Source organism: Mesoplodon densirostris, chromosome 7 (assembly GCF_025265405.1).
Source record: "Mesoplodon densirostris isolate mMesDen1 chromosome 7, mMesDen1 primary haplotype, whole genome shotgun sequence".
Lineage (NCBI taxonomy): Eukaryota > Metazoa > Chordata > Mammalia > Artiodactyla > Ziphiidae > Mesoplodon > Mesoplodon densirostris.
The window spans coordinates 47,893,477-47,911,673 of record NC_082667.1 but is presented as its reverse complement, the minus strand read 5'-3'; the positions used below and the strand labels follow the sequence as shown (position 1 = coordinate 47,911,673).

The following is an 18,197-nucleotide window of genomic DNA, read 5'->3' as shown; positions in this document are numbered from 1 at the left end:
GATCTTCCGGGATCGGGGCACGAACCCGTGTCCCCTGCATCGGCAGGCGGACTCTCAACCACTGCGCCACCAGGGAAGCCCAGCATTTCTTTTTTCCAATATTTATTTATACAGATGGGGGTACATATGTTTACATTCTTATCCCCCCCCATTCTCTCCCCCTTACACAAAAGTAATATATGATAGATGTTCTGCACCCTGTTTGTTTTTTAAATAAATTTATTTATTTTATTTATTTATTTTTGACTGCGTTGGGTCTTTGAGCTGTGCTCAGGCTTTCTCTAGTTGTGGAGAGCAGGGGCTACTCACTGCGGTGGCTTCTCTTGTTGTGGAGCACGGGCTCTAGGCTGTCGGGCTCTAGAGCGCAGGCTCAGTAGTTGTGGCACACGGGCTTAGTTGCTCCGCAGGATCTTCCCAGACCAGGGCTTGAACTTGGGTCCGCTGCATTGGCAGGCGGATTCTTAACCACTGCACCACCAGGGAAGTCCCCACACCCTGTTTTTTTCCCCTGCGTATATCCTGGAGATATTTCTATATCAGTGTACAGAGAGCTTCCTTTTTCTTTCTTCCTTTTTCTTGCTCTTTTTTTTTTTTTTTTTTTTTTTTTTTTGCATTTGCAATGTATTCCAAGGTATGGAGGGCCCACAGTTTATTTAATTGGTTCCTTATTGATGGTATGTAGGGTATTTCCAATCTTTTGCTATTACAAACAATTCTGTAATGAATCATCTTAAACATGAAAAGGAAGATTATTTCACACTAGTGCAAATAAGAGTGGATTAGAAGCATTAAATAGGGAGAGTCTGACAAATAGCTAGGATAAGTCCCTTTGTTGAATTGAGGAGTGAGGGGGTTGGAGAAGGGGTGTTGTAGTTAGTTGACTGTGTAATGAATGACCAGGGAGTTCTGTCCAAGGGAAAATTCTTTTCTTGGATTAGTTTTTGCCAAATGGGATAAACAGAAGGTTTGAAAAGAACAACATCAAGTAGCCCTAGGCCCTTAAATTTAATAAGATGTTCTTAATGTTTGGAAAATAATATCCAGTTTGTCCTTAAGGAGATGGACAAATGATTAGAAAAGTCCATTCTTGGCCACCTCCCAAAATTCCAACAACTTTTTTAAGAGGCTGAGATTGAAAAAAAAAAAACAGACTCCCTGCCTGACAAAGCCCTGTCAATCTAAGTAGATGTGGTACAGCAGATACTGTTGGTGGCCCACCCAACATCCATCTCCCTTCATCCTTGCTGGCAAAGCCCTGCTTTTGTCAGGTAGCCCCATCTACTATATGCCACAGAGATTGGCTTCATTCCTATCCTATCCAGGATCCAGGCATATCCTGACTGGTCCAAGTCAGTCATGGTGGCAACATTGCCCATGAAGATGTTTGGTTGGGGTATTTGCATATGGCCCAATTCTGGCCAATGATAATGAAGACAAGTCATCTGGTCAGCTTTGGGGAGAGTAGTTAGGGTCGTGGCCCTTTTTCCTTTATTCATGTGCCAAGAGGTAGTATCTCAAATGTCTGCCCAGTTCTCTTCATCTTGTCATAGTGGGGAACAGAGAATCATTCCTGCCCCGACCCAGCCACAGCTACTCCACAGGTATCTGAGCCAATGAGGGCTGGATAGAACAGCAAGCACCTGGGCAGGTATTCCTTCAAACAATGTTCTTTAAAGGTTTAACTTCAATGTAGTGGAGTTGGGGAGAAATAGATTTTCTATCAATACTTTGTTTATTAGAAACAAATTAACTTCAGTTAATTTTCACTAAGTGAAACGGAGACAGTGTTGTGAAAACATCAGCCAGTCAGTTCACTTTTCCTGTAGTTCTTCTTTTTCTAGCTCTCTTTGATTTTTTTTTGAACCAGACAAGTTCCTTAGAGGCACACTGAAGGGCTTACAGTGTAGGTAACACAAAAGATCACACTTAGCTACACAGCACTAGTCACACGTTATTTGGTTTTAGAATCTCTGTTCTATGGATTTTCATTTTAGGGTTACTGCTTGTGGATGCCACAGACAAATTCACTAGGGATCTAGGTCTGCTTTACAAAGGAGTTTTGTTGTTTTGTTTTTAAATTTCTCCTCAAGGGCAGTCATTTGGAGGTGGCTGATTTACATTTTGACAGTTTGTTCCAATGATAAACATGGCTTTACAGATGAGCATACCACAATAACTAGTTGCCCATGCCCTAATCTGGTCTGGGTCACAGATTAAATACAAGATAAGCACTGAGAGTGGAATTACAAAGTGCTGTGGAGCACAGAGGGGGAAAAAAACCCAACCAACCAACCAAACAAATACAAAACATTGCCCTTTTGTGGTTGGTTAGAAGGTGGTTTGTATACTGAGAAAAAGCATGGGTTTTAGAGCCAGAAAGCAGGTCCAGCTACATAATTTGTTGTGCCCAGCATAAAATGAAAATGTGGAGCCCCTTGCCACACAATTATTAAGAATCTCAAGGCAGCAGCAGTAGAACCAAGTGCAGGGTCCCCGTGCAGGTGGCACGTCCATGAAGCCAGTCCTGCCAGAGGGGCTTGGGTTCAAATCTCACCCCTGCCACCCCAAAACTTCCTGGCTTTGGGCGAGTCACCCTCTCTCTCTGAGTCTCATTTTTTATCTATAAAATAGTGATAATTGAACCTCCCCTGAAGAGTTGGTATAAGGGTGACATGAAAAGCACTTGACACATGATAGGTTCACATTACTCTTACTTTCTTCCTTTGTGTTGTGGGCTCCTTTCCTCAGCTGTTCTCTAGGCATTCATTTTTGACCTTCTATTCTCATTACCCACTTTCTTTTCAATATCTTTCGAAAGGGTATTAGAGTGAGCATTATGGAATGGCCCACATCTAATCATTTGTAACCTACAAAGTGGCAATTTTATATGGTTCAACCTAACACAAACTCCTTAGCATGACTGAACAGTATTGTCCTTAGACTCGGTCAACTGAGACCCTTTCTTTGCGCCCACGTTTTAGGGAGCATGCACCTTACCCATCCCCCATGCTCTTCCAGATGCACCCTTCCCTCCTAATGAGCCCAGGTGGCAAGTCCTCTACTAGCCCACACTCCTGTACGAGGATCCCAGAATTCCCTGCTCAAATGGCCCTCAGGACCCGCTTGGCCTTTGCTCAGGAGCCTCTTCCTCCTCCTCGCAGGCTGGGCACAAAAGTTGAATGGGAGAGATCATCACCCCACTCGACAGCTGTTTGGTAGGAGCTTGCACGGGCCAGCGAGGGTGGAGGAGGGGGCGGGAAGAGATGCTGGCAAGCATGCGCACCAGTCTCTTCGCTAATCCGCCCGAACCTGCGTGGGAGGAGGAGGAGGGCTCGTCTGTGGCTCCTGTTTGTGCACTTGCCAGTCTCCTCCCGCCTCTCTTCTATCTGTAGAGATGCTTCTCCGCACCTCCTCCCAACTACTTATGATTTCCAAGTATTCTGGACATTTTTAAAAACCTCTGTGGCTTTCTACATGATGCTGTCTGAAATCTTTCTCCCTTTTCAACACCTGATAAAAGTCTACTAGTTATTTAAGAACCAGCTTATATATCAACTTCTGTGTTAGTCATCCCGGGCAATCCTCTCTACCATCCCAACTCTTACCCTTAGGCTTTTAACTGGTGTGTGCGTGTGTGTGTTTTACCCGCTGTGATCTCATAACACCCCTTGTGAAAACACATTACACTGTATGTGACTGCTCTTTTGCCCCTGGGCTAGACTGTGTGGGAGCTCTTCCAGGGCAGAAAACATGCTTCTTCATGCTTATTCTCAGTGCCCACCCCCAGAGCTTGGTACTCAGTAGACAGTCAATAAATCTTTCAGTGTGATGTTGTCATCAAAATCCCGGCTCCCCAGTGACCAACTGGCCTTGAGCAAATTACTGAATCTCAGTTTCCTCTTCTTTGAAACAGAAATGAACACTATTAGCTTCTTCAGTGGTGCTAAGGATTAAATAAAACAATACATTGAAAGTGCTTCAGCACAATGATAAATAGTATGCACTCGGTAAAGGGTAACCTTAATCAGCTCCTATATATTCTGATTCTTGGTAATGTGTAAGAGGAAGTAAACAGTCCTTTCATGCCAGCAAGGTGGATCCTTGGAATTTGTATTTAATACCACAATCTTAATAGAACTGTGAGAAAATAGATTTTAAAAATTGCTTTAGGTAAGGCAAGTGATGCTTAAAATTGTTTATTAAAAAGGTACCAAGTAATATTTTTTAATAAATTCAAATCATTAGGTAACTCTTGGCACTCTTGGCACTAAATGTGTGAGAAAAATACTACACTGCAATCTATTTTGGGAAGTATTCATAATAATGCTTCTATGTCAACTAAATATAGGGAAATAAGGAAACATAAAGTGTAGTTTTACATCTACCTCTTTAAGAACTTTGCATAAATATATAATAACTATTATGTTTTTATCATTACACATTTAAGTATTCCTACAAAAATGATGTAAGTATACATACATACATTCCATTTAGATGGGTTTTTTAATAAAAGGAAAGAGTTGCAAGAAAGTATGTTAATAGAAACACAACAATCACTATGTGTTTCTATATATCCAGTGTGCTGTGACCTATTACCCCAAACTGGGGACTTTTGTCTATTAGCATATGGTGCAATATTAAATGAAACTACTGATATTTGCTTTTTTGTACCTTTAAATCCATTTCTATTAAGGAGAAAAACCAAGAAAATGGAATGTGATCTAAGCTTGCAGGAAAAATTAAAATGGGTTGATTTTACTTACTTGAATCTTATTGCTCATATAGACTGACTATAATAAAGTTTGCCTACTTTGGAAAAGAATTTAATGAGCTCAATTTTTGTTCTCCAAGCTAGTGCGAATAAAATAAAATAGAAAGGATACTGCCATAAAGCAGGTGAAGCGAGCAACTGTTTGTCCCATTGCAAAATCAGACACTTTTCTGCAAGTTACCCATGCTATTAATATGCTATTAACTGTTATAGATTACAGTCTCAACTACGGGAGATTACAAGCTTACCTATCTACAAGGGCTAATTATACTATTTTTTTCTTTTCACAGTAACACATCCCATTGCACTTTTAAGATTCACTCAAGTCCATAACGGCTGCTAATTTTAAAACTTAGGACACATGAAGATATCTGAGGTTGAGAATGAATAAGTTATGGGGGAGGTAGAGATACTGACAGCAAACTTAGGAAGATTTCAAAGGCACAGAAAGAAATTTGGTAAATCTTGTGTATTCTAGGTGGTAGGACTGAAAATTAGTGTTATCCTGACAATGGCAACAACAATATCATAGTAAAGTAGTTTTTCTGTGAGTGGTCTCTTGTACTTAAAAGTAGAATAAACGGAATCCTATCTTGACTCTCGCCACAAGGCACAAATCCTCGATTTCTAAATTGGAGGCCAGAGGAACCAGAAGCTTCCTTATGGAAAGAGATGGCGGAGTTTGGCATTGAGTTCTCTCTCCTTGCTTAAAAGATCCAGGCTGTGCTTTTTGAAGGCTTCGGACTGCAGCCTGAGTTCATCGTAAGCCTTCTGGATCCCATCTACCCTGCGCTGGAGTTCCCGGACTCTCAAGTTACTGTCCACAGCCACTGCCTCTTGTTCAAACCGCTCTAGCGCACGCCTCCTGGCCACATTGGCCGTCTCCAACTTCTCCTCAAGCTGGCGGATCTCTGCTTGCTTGTTCTGAAGCACCTTGCCCCTCTCCATGGACAGCTGCAACAGCTCGTCTTTCTCACAAGTGACGGCCTGCAGCCTGGCCTGCAGCTCCCGGTTCAGCTGGCTGTGTGCCTGCTCGGCCTTGGCCATCCGCTCCATGGCCTGCTGGTGCTGCTGCTTGAGGCTCTGCAGCTGGCTGCGCAGCTGCTCTGTGTCCTTGGTGTGGGCGCAGGCCTGCTGGCTCTGGAACAGCTCCAGCAGTTCCTTCTCTCGGGCCTGGGCCTGGCAGGTCTCCTGAGCGCTCCTCTGTTTCAGAGACTCCAGCTCCTTGGTGAGGGCTTCACTCTGGGCAGTGAGCTGCAATACTTTGGCCTCCTGGTCCTTCAGAGCCTGGCTGAAGAGGTGGTCATTCTCCATCCTCAGCTTCTCATTCTCCTCTCTCAGATTGATGTTCTGACTTTTGTGTTCATCCTTGAAGCGGATCATCAACTCATGGTTGGCTGCCAGGGTCATAAAGCGTTCCTCCAGCCTCTGGGCCTGCTCGCTCTTGGCCTTCAGCTTCTCAGCATCCTGCATCCTCTGCTCCTCCAGCTCTGTGTTGAGCAGCTCCAGGATCTGGCAGCGCTCCAGGGCCTCATCTGACCTCCGCTTCAGGATGCAGATGAGCTGGGACTGCTCCTGGATGCGGGAGTACAGCATCGCCTTCTCACTCTTCTCCTCCTCGGACAGTCCCCGGAGGTTTGCTAAGGCTTCCCTCAGACCATCCAGTTCCTTACACTCCATCTCCTCTTCCTGGTTTTCTAGTTTTTTGTTTTGCTTATCTAAGGGTTCTTCAGAGGGTGGGGTGTCCATCCTGAGAGCCGTCTCTTCCTGAGGCATCAGCACTCTCCTCTACTATCGGCCGACTGCACAGCCTCCCCCTCCAGATTTCAAAAGCCGCAGTGTTGCTAGGGACTCCTGGCAATGTCTAGCAGTCATTTTTTCACCCAGTAAGGAGCCCTGTGATTGGTGGACAGGTCTTTAGAATGCCGTGAAGTAACAACAGGGGGACCCCGGTGACTCCAGAACCAATCTGGTCAGGTTATACTTGCCTTTCTAACCAGTCACAGATCTCAGCCCAGTGTCTGGCCTGTACTGTACAGAGATGCCAAGCCCACTTGATTTCCAGCCAGCATCAGAGGAAGAAGCCTGACTCCACATAATTTCTTGTGGGAATAAACAAATCAAGCAGTGGTGACATATTACTCTTCCCTCTCCCCACTTCAGTGGTCATGAGAATAAAGTCATCTCTGTGGAAAGTGTTGGCTCCTTAAAAATTTTGCAATCTATAAATACAAAGTAGCAGTAGTACTCTGAGAGCGGTGATCCTAAATGGCTGTGAGTTTGTACCTGTAGTGTTTAACACACCTCAGTGAAAGAGCAAACCCCAGAGAAATTTCTTTTGTTTCCCGAAGCATTGTCCCCAACTGGGAATACATTTTATTAGCTATTCAGCACTCCCTGTTTTACCCACTGGCACAATAGGGTTACAAAGAAAAGCTTAATGGACAATATAGATGTGATAAACATTAAAACAGAAAAAAAGATTCAAATGAGGCTTACCTTATACACAACAAAGTCAATTCCAGATGGATTAAACAGTTAAATGTAAAGACTAAAATGAAAACAAAGTATTAAAAATGGAAACTAGAGGAAAATAAAGGTAAGCATTAAATTTCTGGGTCAGGAAGGACTTTCTTAGCTTAAATATTATGTAAGAGATGAATAAGGTAACACTTAATTTGACTTAAACATCTAAAGTTATATATAATTTAAAAAATTATGTGACTCTAAGGTCTCTCCAGCCCCTTCTTCCTCAGGACCTGCCTGACGTTTTAGTTTTATTCTCTAGCCTAACACCAGCTATTGACGTTTCCCTAGCAGGCCCTGTCTGTAGGTGTTCCCTCTGCCTGGAATGCTTTTTCCCATTTTGTCCCTTGTCGCTTTAGTAATTTACTCAGCACTTTATACTTAGATAAGAATCACCTCCTCTGTGAAACGTCTCCTAGCCCCTAAGTGTAGACGTCACCACTCACCTCTTTTAGTGCAGCCACTCTAGCCTATTTCTACTTCCAACAGAGCATTTGAAAGCCTTACTGCACTCATCATTTACTCTCCTGCCTTCCCCTGTTAAACTCTGAGATCCTTAGGGGCAGGAACTGTGTTTGTTTCATCCTTGATGACTAGACCAACACCTTGGGGAGACTCAGATAAATATGTGTTGAATGGATGTTGAAGGCAAAAATCGAATAGAGAAAAATATCCACCATAAATATGACAGACAATGGATTTATATTTTTACAAAGAGCCTGTACAAATCAATAAAGCATTAACATCTTAAAAGAGAAATAAACAATTGAATTCATAGATGAGGGGACAGAAATGGCCAAGAATTGAACCCTTTCAGGGATCCAATAAATATAAGTTAACATTAGATATCATTTCATCTATCAAATTAGTCAAAAATTTTCCCATTCTTTTAAGATGACCCAGGACTGGTAAGGGTATAGTGAAATAGGTGCTCTCTTATACCATGGTAAAAGTCAATTGATGTATTGAGAACTTAAAACACCTTTATGCCTTTTGAACTAATGATTGTCCGTCTGGGGGAGGTCTTTGCTGAAAGAAAGGCCTTTTTCTGAAAGAAAAAGTTTTGCTCAAGTGTGGTTTATAACAGCTAAAAGTTGGAAACCAAAATGTCCAAAAAAGAGAAAATTTTAAGAAAATTACGATATTTTCATATAATAGAATATTATGTAGACATTAAACATTATCATGTTTATAGGTAATTTAATGGCATGGAAATACTTGTGTTTGAAAGCTAATTGAAAAAAGCAGGATAAAAAAGTTAAAATTTAGAATGATCTCAATGATGTGAAAACTTAAGTACAGAGCAAAGAGTTAGCTATTCCTGCAATCACTGTTAAGTCTGTGGTCAGACTTAATTTCTCAAGTCATGATGATAAGGAAAAAGCCTGGGGTGTTATTATACATGGATGGATTTTTAAATGCTTCAGGTTTCACTTGGAGCAAAATAGATCTGAAAGAAGAGTTTGAGATTTTTGCTTTGATCTCAAAGATCAGGATCTCCTGTCCCAAATCCTGAATCTGTCTATCAGGGAAAGCTTTCACCAGCAAATGGCTGGGAAAATCTCCTGAACTAAAATTTTAATAACTTAAATTGTAGGTTATTTAGGGTTTATGAAAGTGAATTTAAAAATGTGAGTGAAACCTATTTTTAATTTCCCCCTCACATCTCTTCTTCACTTTTCTTTAAATTTCAAGCTTCATATACTGAAATGGAACTTGAAAAGCTGAGGCAAGTGACTAGAAAATTAGAATAGTTACCTCTTCATTTAAATAAAAGGATCAGACATACATTGAAAATTTTATTTGCTGATTATCATATATGGTTGTCTGATATAGTAAAGTGAATTCACAGAATATGTTTCCTAAGAAAAGAAAAGAAAAGAAAAGAGGAAAAATACTCAAGATGTTAATAGCAGTTGTTTCTTGAGGATGAGCTTATGGATGCTTTCCCCTCTCTTTGTACCTAAGTCCCTTGCACATAATGGATGCTCAATGAAATCTGTTGATTAAATACATTTTCTACTTTAGGAATATTTTATATATCTCTTCTATATTAAAATTATTTTAAATATTAAATTCATAGATCACTTGTCAAGGTTAAAAATCTCAAAAGATCCTAATCAGTATTCATTCACTGATTTATTCAACAAACATTTGTAATGTATGGTGCGGTGCTAGATGCTAAGTATACATGAATAAATTAGGTATATCACTCTTCTCAGAGAACTTTCAGTTTAGTAATAATGACTTTTGGCTCCTTTCTGCCATGGTTTTCTTCGTTATGCCATTTTCCCACCTACCTTTGACCCTGAAGGTATCCAGCATATTCCCTTTCCAGAGGTCCAAGTCATGAACCTTGGCCAATGTTCTCCCTAGTGGTGACCAACGAGTTCCCTCCACTTGTCTTTGTTAAGTCTTTTAACATCTCCTTTTTAAAGCGGCTATTTACAGAGTTGTTCTATATGCCCTACATAGTACTAGGCATTTGTACATCTTCTCTCATTTAATTCTGACAATATTCTTGAAACACAGGCATTATTATCCACATTTTATAGTTAGCAGGGAACAAAGAATCTAATGCACAGAGAGGTTAACTTGTCCCAAGTCACTCAGAGAGTAAGTGATAGAGACAGAATTCAAACCCAGATTTTTTTGATACCAAACCCCATGGTCTTTAGTTCATCATTCATTCATTTGCTTAATCATTCATTCATTCAATTCACATACTGAGAATCTGTTATGTCCAAGGTTTGCAGTCCCAGCTTTTAAGATGATTACAGTCTAATGATGGAGACAAATAATAGAAAAACAGCAATTCAGTATGATAACTGCTAACATAATCATGGATAAATTGGACACATCACTCTTCTCAAAGAATAAAAATAGGGGCACAATGATCTGAAGTCTGATCCCACATCCTGACTGAGGTGCTGAATGTGAAGAGTGAGAGTCTTCTTTTTGTAAGGCTGAAGGAGAACCAGTTCTTTTGGAACAAGTCAGCCAAAGAAGTGGAAGGAATGTTCTGTGATTGGATCAAATGTGTGGGAGCATTTGTTTTGTAAAACAAACTAGTGAAATTAGTGAATGAGCCTGCGGGGGAGTGGAGATAGGAGAGCAATCCCAAAGGAGAATGGGGATGCTTCTTGGGACAAGAATTCTTCTTGGGACAACTTAACCTCTCTGTGCCTTAGTTTCTTTGTTCCCCGCCAACTATAAAATGTGGATAATAATGCCTATGTTTCAAGAATATTGTCAGAATTAAATGAGAGAAGACGTACAAATGCCTAAGAGTACAAGAGAAGGCAGATGTTCGGGGACTTTTTACTTAAATGGTGAGTATGGATGAGAGACGTACAAAGAGGTCCAAGCAAGTTCCCTGGACGTAAGCCTAGGCTAAGAGTAATCATGCTTTGGTGGGCTCCTAGGCCATGTGAACAGGTTATGCAGTTCCCAGGATCCTCACCATCTACTTAAAAGCTGCAGCAGTCCTGATGGCTGGGGAAATTTCAGCCTCCCTGGAAAGAGGCAGCAGTGACTCTTTGGAATATTATTTCATATTTTAAATAATGGAATTTTGAAGCATTTTCACCAAAGGGGGAAACAAATTACATGGCTACCTAGCTCTTGATTTCTCCAGTGCCCATGTGTATGATACCTTATTCTTCTGAAAACGGATCACTTCTCCCTGGCCACAGGGTGGACACATAATCCATGCAGGGCCAAGCATAAGATCTTACCCTATCCATTCCTGGCTACCGTGAGTGGTCCAATAGGTGGGGACGTGACCCAAGCCTGGCCAGTTTCTCCCAGAGCTCTCTCAAGCTGAATCCAGGAAAGAGAAGTGCTTTAGCTGAGAGCTTGTGATGCTGGAGCTGCCTGTCCCTGAGGAAGAGGAGAGACGGTATCTGAGTTCCTGGTTCCAGCCCACGAGTCCCCAAAGTAATCTAGTTCCTGTAGTACTTCCTTAATTCTCTGGGCTAACAGTTTATTTCCAATAAATCCCCCTTTTGGGCTTATTTCTGGCTGGGTTTCTGGAAAAAGAAAAAAAGCCCTAAAACATGCAGTTCAAGGAAATGCCTCCAGTTTAAGAAAATAAAAAATTTCAGCAGGGCCTTTGCCTAAAAATCCCACTGGATGAAAAGTCTGTCAACTTGAGTTCACCAAAGAATTCAGGTTGCCTATACTTTATAATGCATGAAAATCCCATTTAGCCTTCCTCTTGTAGCCAGGTGAGATTAAAGCTTTTGTAGTCTTTTTTTCGGAAAAACAATGTGACATGACATCCCCATGGATGACCTGAGGCAGTTGGAAGTTCTGTGGGCAGATGTAAGGATGGTTCTATTGTCCCCTCTGGTGTTTTGGGGATCTGGGGATGGGGGAGGCGGGCATTCCTAGTCCTAGATGGAGAGATACTAGAACCCATCTCTTTCATGCTTCATAGCTGGCTGGATGCTGACAGATGGCTGAGCAGGTAACTGAAAAAAGGGCTGAGAAAGTAGCTTGTACTATGAAGTGGCAGGAGCTGGAACAGGATTTGCACTTCTGCTACGGCTCCAGCCGATCTTGGAGGTGTGCCTCCTTTCACCTCATCTTGTCCCTCCCTGCAGCCAGAACAGGAAGAGGAAATACAGCTAGATTAACCACCCTCCTAAAAGATCTTGAGAGACAATGAGGGAAGGGCGTTGTTTTAGGTTAGTTGCTCTTACTGGCCAGTGGGTCGAAGGTTCTAGCATCTGTTTCGGGGAAGGGAGGCAAGCACTCCAGATGTTTTCAATGACATTTGTTAGATACCTGTTGTAAGATCTCACCCTCCCCTCACCACCCAGGCTTCCCCCAACCTATATTAAATCAGGGCTTGTTTTGAGAATGGCGAGCTAGTGGGGTTCTAAGGGGGAGTAATGCTTTATGTATTAAATGACCCAAAAATGCCTTTGTGGAAAACTTTAAGAATAAATGTTAATGTATCTTCAAAGCTTTTCAACTACCTTTTTTTTTTTTAATTTTTGGCTGCATTGGGTCTTCATTGCTGCGCGCGGGCTTTTCTCTAGTTGCGGCGAGCAGGGGCTACTCTTCGTTGCGGTGCGTGAGCTTCTCATTGTGGTGGCTTCTCTTGTTGTGGAGCACAGGCTCTAGTCACGCGGGCTTCAGTAGTTGTGGCACATGGGCTCAGTAGTTGTGGCTCGTGGGCTCAGTAGTTGTGGCTCACGGGCTGTAGAGCACAGGCTCAGCAGTTGTGGTGCATGGGCTTAGTTGCTCCACAGCATGTGGGATCTTCCTGGACCAGGGCTCAAACACGAGTCTCCTGCATTGGCAGATGGATTCTTAACCACCGCGCCACCAGGGAAGTCCCTCAACTACTTTTTAAAAATAAAAGTTCTACTCTTAATAACACAGCTGAAGCTTCCAATTTAGAGGAAATGATGCCCAGAGTTGCAGTAAGGACTCTGGAGGAATATTAGCCCAAAAGTTCTTTAGCCTTGCTAGGGAATTTAGATTTTAGGGTTCTTAACATAAAGTATTTCATTTAAAACAAGAAGTAAGATTAATTTGACAATTAAATCATATAATAATTTATTCTAACGGTTTTTAAAAAATACTTTATGAAAAGTATACAAACACAGGAAGTACAGTATAATTTAACAATTTACATTCTAATTAAAACTTTGTTGCAAGGCATGTCTGCGACCACGCTCATGCTCTTTTCATATAGTAGAGTTATAAGAAAAACAGAATCTCATATATGCAAGGTTTTGTTTTATATACGGGCACTCTATTACAAAATACAGGTTTGAGACTTATCTTGGGAGAAAATTAAGCCCAAAACTAAATTCCACCTATGGCCAGTGAGTGGCACCAAAGCACATTTGGGACTTTAACACTGGGAAAAGGGAAAGTTTCTCAAGACAAAAAATATATGCAGTAAATACAGTATCATTGCCCTAACATGGAATTCCATTTTCAATAGAGATTACAGAGTAAATAGTTTTCTTATGAACAAATTCTTTATCATCACTGATATTCTGCTTTTTTGTCCCCTCGTAGGAGTATCCTTCAGTCACTCTTCTACAACCAACATTTTTTCAGTTCATGCAAGGGTTTTCAATGATCAAGTGGCAGGCCCTTCTAACTGTAGCACAAAACTGTGGTTTGAAACACATGGTGGTGGGACTTCCCTGGTGGTCCAGTGGGTAAGACTCCATGCTTCCAGTACAGGGGGCGTGGGTTCGATCCCTGGTCGGGGAATTAAGATCCGACAAGCCTTGTGGCACGGCCAAAAAATGAAAAAAAAACAAAAAAAGAAACACATGATGGCAAATTGGAAAACTTTGTTCATTAACAACACCCCACATTTAATTATTTTTGGCAGCTTTTTCTTTGAAGCAGCAGCAATGGTTTGATTTTCTTAACTTTCTCAAACATCTTCTTTAATGTTGGAGTCACAAACACGTTACATGTTTTGTTATCATTTAAGTCTCTTGGGCCTTGTAACCAAAGAAGTACATGCAGGTTGACTTTAACATGCTGTGTAGCATTTGTTATGGCAATAGATAGAAGGTGAGGATCTCTGTCTACATAGTAACATTTTTAAGATCAGATTCCACCTGTTTAGTAGTTTTCAGTGGAGGAGCCAGTGGACTCTGGGTTCACTTGGAAATCTTGGCAATCAACAGCATTCTAAGAGGCAGGGTTGCTTCAATCCAAGTGTTGGGGGAATTTACCATCTTTTCCCAGAGAGCAACTTCCTCTGAAGTAGAGTCCATCCAATCCACTTCAGTACCATAGCTTTTCCCTGGAGAAAAAGGGAAGCTTTGCATTTAGAAAGGAATAGCTCATTGGGAAAAACTGAGTCATTCCCTAATTATCATTACCAATGGAAACAGCTAGGAAGAGTTTTAACATCACCAGGAGGGCAGAGAAAGAACTGTTTAACCATCTGAGATATCCAATAATGGGACCCACCACAATTGGGATTATTCTCATTACTCTCAGAGTAATGATTTCTCTTCACATCCATATAAAAGGTAGATGAGAATCTGTCAGGTGCATAAGGGGATAGTAGGGAGGATTCCAGCATTGGGTTGGAAGTGACAGTAGGTGATCTCTAGGGAAGTGCAGTTACAGCTTTAGTGTCTAACAGACTCGATTTTGAATCCTGGCTCTGCCACTTATTAGCTCTGTTTCTTAATTTCTTGGAACATCAGTTTCTCTGGGGATAACATTAGAAACAACTCGTAGAACTGCTGTGAGGATTAAATGAAATAATGCAAATAAAGCACTTAGTACAGTGATCAGTGCTCCACAAATATTAGTTACTATTATTATGCAAAGCACACTTTTAGCCATGAAGAGCCATACATGTTTTTTCAGGAAAGAGTAGTGATGAAGGCTTTTCTGGTTTCCCCCACAATAACTTAAGTTCTGTGTGGACAGACATTGCATCCTGTTAATCTTTGTATCCAGAGTCCTTGGCACACAGCCTGACATTCCTTCACTCATTCATTTCATTATGCTTAACAGAAACAATATCTGTTTTCATTAGGAAGAAGCGAAACAACAAACCAACCAATCTCTAGTGTCTCCAGAAGCGTTTGACTCATGGAGAATTTAAAACGTAACAAATGTTACCTGTTCCAAAGCCAATCCGAAGACCTCCCAAAAACTGGTTGGTTAATTTGTAATGGTCCCAGACGGTAAGCTCGACACAGGCTTCCGTCAGGTCCTCGGGCCTGAACCCATCATACACCATCGTGTGGTTGAAGACAGGGTTGGTGGTTTTCCCCACAGCTCTCGTCTTCTGGCGACTTTTCCTACTTGTATCTGGAAGGATGGTACTACAAAAGGAAACATTATTGTGAGAGCATTTTAATAAGACAGTAAACTAATGCTTTCAGTGTGCTTCAGCTACTGAGGATTGGCGAGAGGAAATGGAAGAAAAAAAGAGTGTTAGAGAGATGGTGATGGTGGTGGCGATGGTGGGGCATCCTGCTGGAAAGACTCTCTGCACCAGAGTGGACCACACTTGCTTGGAATCCTGACTCTGCCACTTAGTGGCTGTGTAGTATAGGAAATTGACTTAACCTCTTAGACACTTGTTTCCTCATCTATAAAATGGGAATGGTGATGCCTACCTCAAAAGGTTAATATTAGAATTACATATTAAGCAAACAACTTAGTTCAGTACCTGCACTTAGTGTTTACTATGTAGCAACTGTTTGAGGATTCCTCTAAAATCTATTCCTGATTATCTGTGATAGCCTAAGAAATCAGTCTTGTACAGAACTGCAAAAGAAGAGAAACCTCTCCAATTTGCTAGATTTGACTTTGGGGATAAATTATGTTACATATTTGCAAATATTTACATTTACTTTATGGTAATAATTGAAATTAATTTAACCTACCATGTCTCTGTGAAGGCAAGAAGGGCCGGGACTAGTCTTGGAATGGGAGACCGACCTGAGCTGAAAAACTTATCAGTTGACATCTATGAAGAATATGTATAGGGGGCTTCCCTGGTGGTGCAGTGGTTGAGAGTCCGCCTGCCGATGCAGGGGTTGCGGGTTCGTGCCCCTGTCCGGGAAGATCCCACATGCCGCAGAGCAGCTGGGCCGGTGAGCCATGGCCGCTGAGCCTGCGCTCCACAACGGGAGAGGCCACAACAGTGAGAGGCCCGCGTACCGCAAAAAATTAATAAATAAATAAATAAAATAAAATGTATAGGGAAAATCATAAATAAGGTCATATAAACTTAAATAGCTATAACTGGTCTTCTGGTAGAATCTATATAGATAAAATTAGTCAGAGAGAGTTAGGATAGCACAATAATATCTGTTTAGTTACTATTTACTAGATGCCAAGCATTTATATTACAACAGAGAAAAAGGTTGCAACTTAAAAACCCAAATTGTCTTAAGCTCTTATGAGCTAATTATTAGTATGGGTCTATTTAGCAAATAACTTCCCAGATATTTACAGACTGATGCAAAAGGCCTTTTGCAAATGGGCCACAAAACAGATGCTCCACAAAGGACCCAAGAGGTGTGGCATCACCATTAGCCATTTCATAAACTCTTTAGTAATGAATATTGTCCTCATCAGCAGATGTACCTCCTAGAAGACATTACGTATCTGAGTATGTGATCTCTGGTTTCGATTGTATATATTCCCTCTTACCTTTATGATTTTAAAACTAAATGAAGTACTTCCCTGGTGGTGCAGTGGTTAAGAATTGCCTGCCAATGCAGGGGACACAGGACACAGGTTCAATCCCTGGTCCGAGAAGATCCCACATGCTGCGGAACAACTAAGCCCGTGCACCACAACTACTAAGCCTGTGCTCTAGAGCCCGCGAGCCACAACTACTGAGCCTGCGTGCCGCAACTACTGAGGCCCGCGCGCCTAGAGTCCGCACTCCGCAACAAGAGAAGCCACGGCAATAAGAAGCCCACGCACCACAATGAAGAGTAGCCCCCGCTCGCCGCAACTAGAGAAAGCCCGCACATAGCAGCGAAGACCCAATGCAGCCAAAAATAAATAAATAAATAAATTTATTTAAAAAACCCAAAAAGCAAAAAACTAAATGAAGCCTTGGAGGGGGTTCATGTCAAAGATCCCTCTAGCTCAAGTCGCCACTGTCTCAAGTTATTTTATTTATACTACGAATGATGATTTTCAGCAACACAGATACAGAAAAGTAAAACCAAGCAGCAAAGGCCAGGCTATTGTAGAACTGAGGGTGGAGAATTATCAATGCTGTTACCATTTAACAAAAGAATTTAGATGGCTGCCCCTTAGCATTGGTAGATCAAGGCATTCCTTCACCCAGATGTGCACTTCTCCAGTTGTAGGAAGCTTTTTACCTGTAACAGAAAAAAGAGAGAGAAAATGAAATTCCACTGCCATTCCTCTCTTGGAAGTACTGCATCCAAAGATGCCAACCTAAAAATGGTCTGACATAGCGATGCTAGCTAGTGCTTGATCATATGATCCTAATTGATTATATCTATTCTTAACTATATCTTTCATAGTCTGGCTGTACTGAGCTCAGATAGCTCTATGAAAATAATTTAATTGATTCCAAGTACAGAGTATTACGTCATTCTTTTTGGGTTTTGCTTGGCTCAATGAGATCAATTATAGATATTAGGTATGTGAATCATCCATTTACAGTTATATTCAAAACTACTCAGTGAAATGCATATACCTTTCAAATATTAATACCAATATCAATCGGTGCTGATAGGAGGCATTTTAAACATATTTGAGTACAGAGTAACCAAAACAGGTACTGATTAAGGTATAGTCACTCTTCTTGCTAAAAGTAGTTACAAATTTTATAGGACTATTGTACAGACACGCATAACAGCCAGTATTATGGACAGGGAATTACTGAGAAGTTGGCTTAGTCTGAAGTTGTCCAGGTTGGGTGCACATGGATGGAGGAATACTACCGTATATTTCTGGATGGGTGGGCCCAATCAGTCAACCAACCAGTATTTAATGAGCATCTATTATGTGCTCAGCCCTAGGCTAGGAATGTCATTGGACATACAAGGAATACAGGAAATCTATGTCCTTGGGAGATGTTTACAGTTAAGCTAGAGAGAGAAAATCAATAAAAACTATAAAAATGTAATATAAGAACAAAATGCAAAGTTATTACTGTAATGTTCTAGAAGATGATGTGATCAGTGAGGGTAAAAACATTCAGGAAAAGCTTTAGGGAGGAGATGGGATTTCATCTAAGACTTTGATAGGCTACTGAAAGCACCTGAGTTTGCAACCCCTGATTTCAGTCCTAACATTCATTAAGATTAATTAAGATTAATTAATTAAGATTCTTAAGGAGGACAACTTGGGGAACTGTGTGGGAAATGAGAGGGGGGTTAGCACTCATTTCCTG

At 41.3% G+C, this 18,197-nt stretch overlaps 2 protein-coding genes across 2 annotated transcripts in view; both read right to left on the bottom strand.

Annotated features, from left to right (window-relative positions):
* Positions 1-4,734: 4,734 nt before the first annotated feature.
* CCDC89 (coiled-coil domain containing 89) lies at positions 4,735-7,181 on the bottom strand. The gene has a single exon (XM_060104537.1). It carries the CDS (start codon positions 6,545-6,547, stop codon positions 5,432-5,434), a length of 1,116 nt encoding a protein of 371 aa, XP_059960520.1. The 5' UTR covers positions 6,548-7,181; the 3' UTR covers positions 4,735-5,431.
* Positions 7,182-12,843: 5,662 nt separating this feature from the next.
* SYTL2 (synaptotagmin like 2) overlaps positions 12,844-18,197 on the bottom strand; it is a 99,555-nt gene continuing 94,201 nt past the window's right edge. Inside the window, 3 exon segments of the mRNA XM_060104466.1 lie at positions 12,844-14,087; positions 14,924-15,129; positions 17,055-17,154. Coding sequence (XP_059960449.1) covers positions 13,942-14,087; positions 14,924-15,129; positions 17,055-17,154 — 452 coding nt within the window. The 3' untranslated portion in view covers positions 12,844-13,941.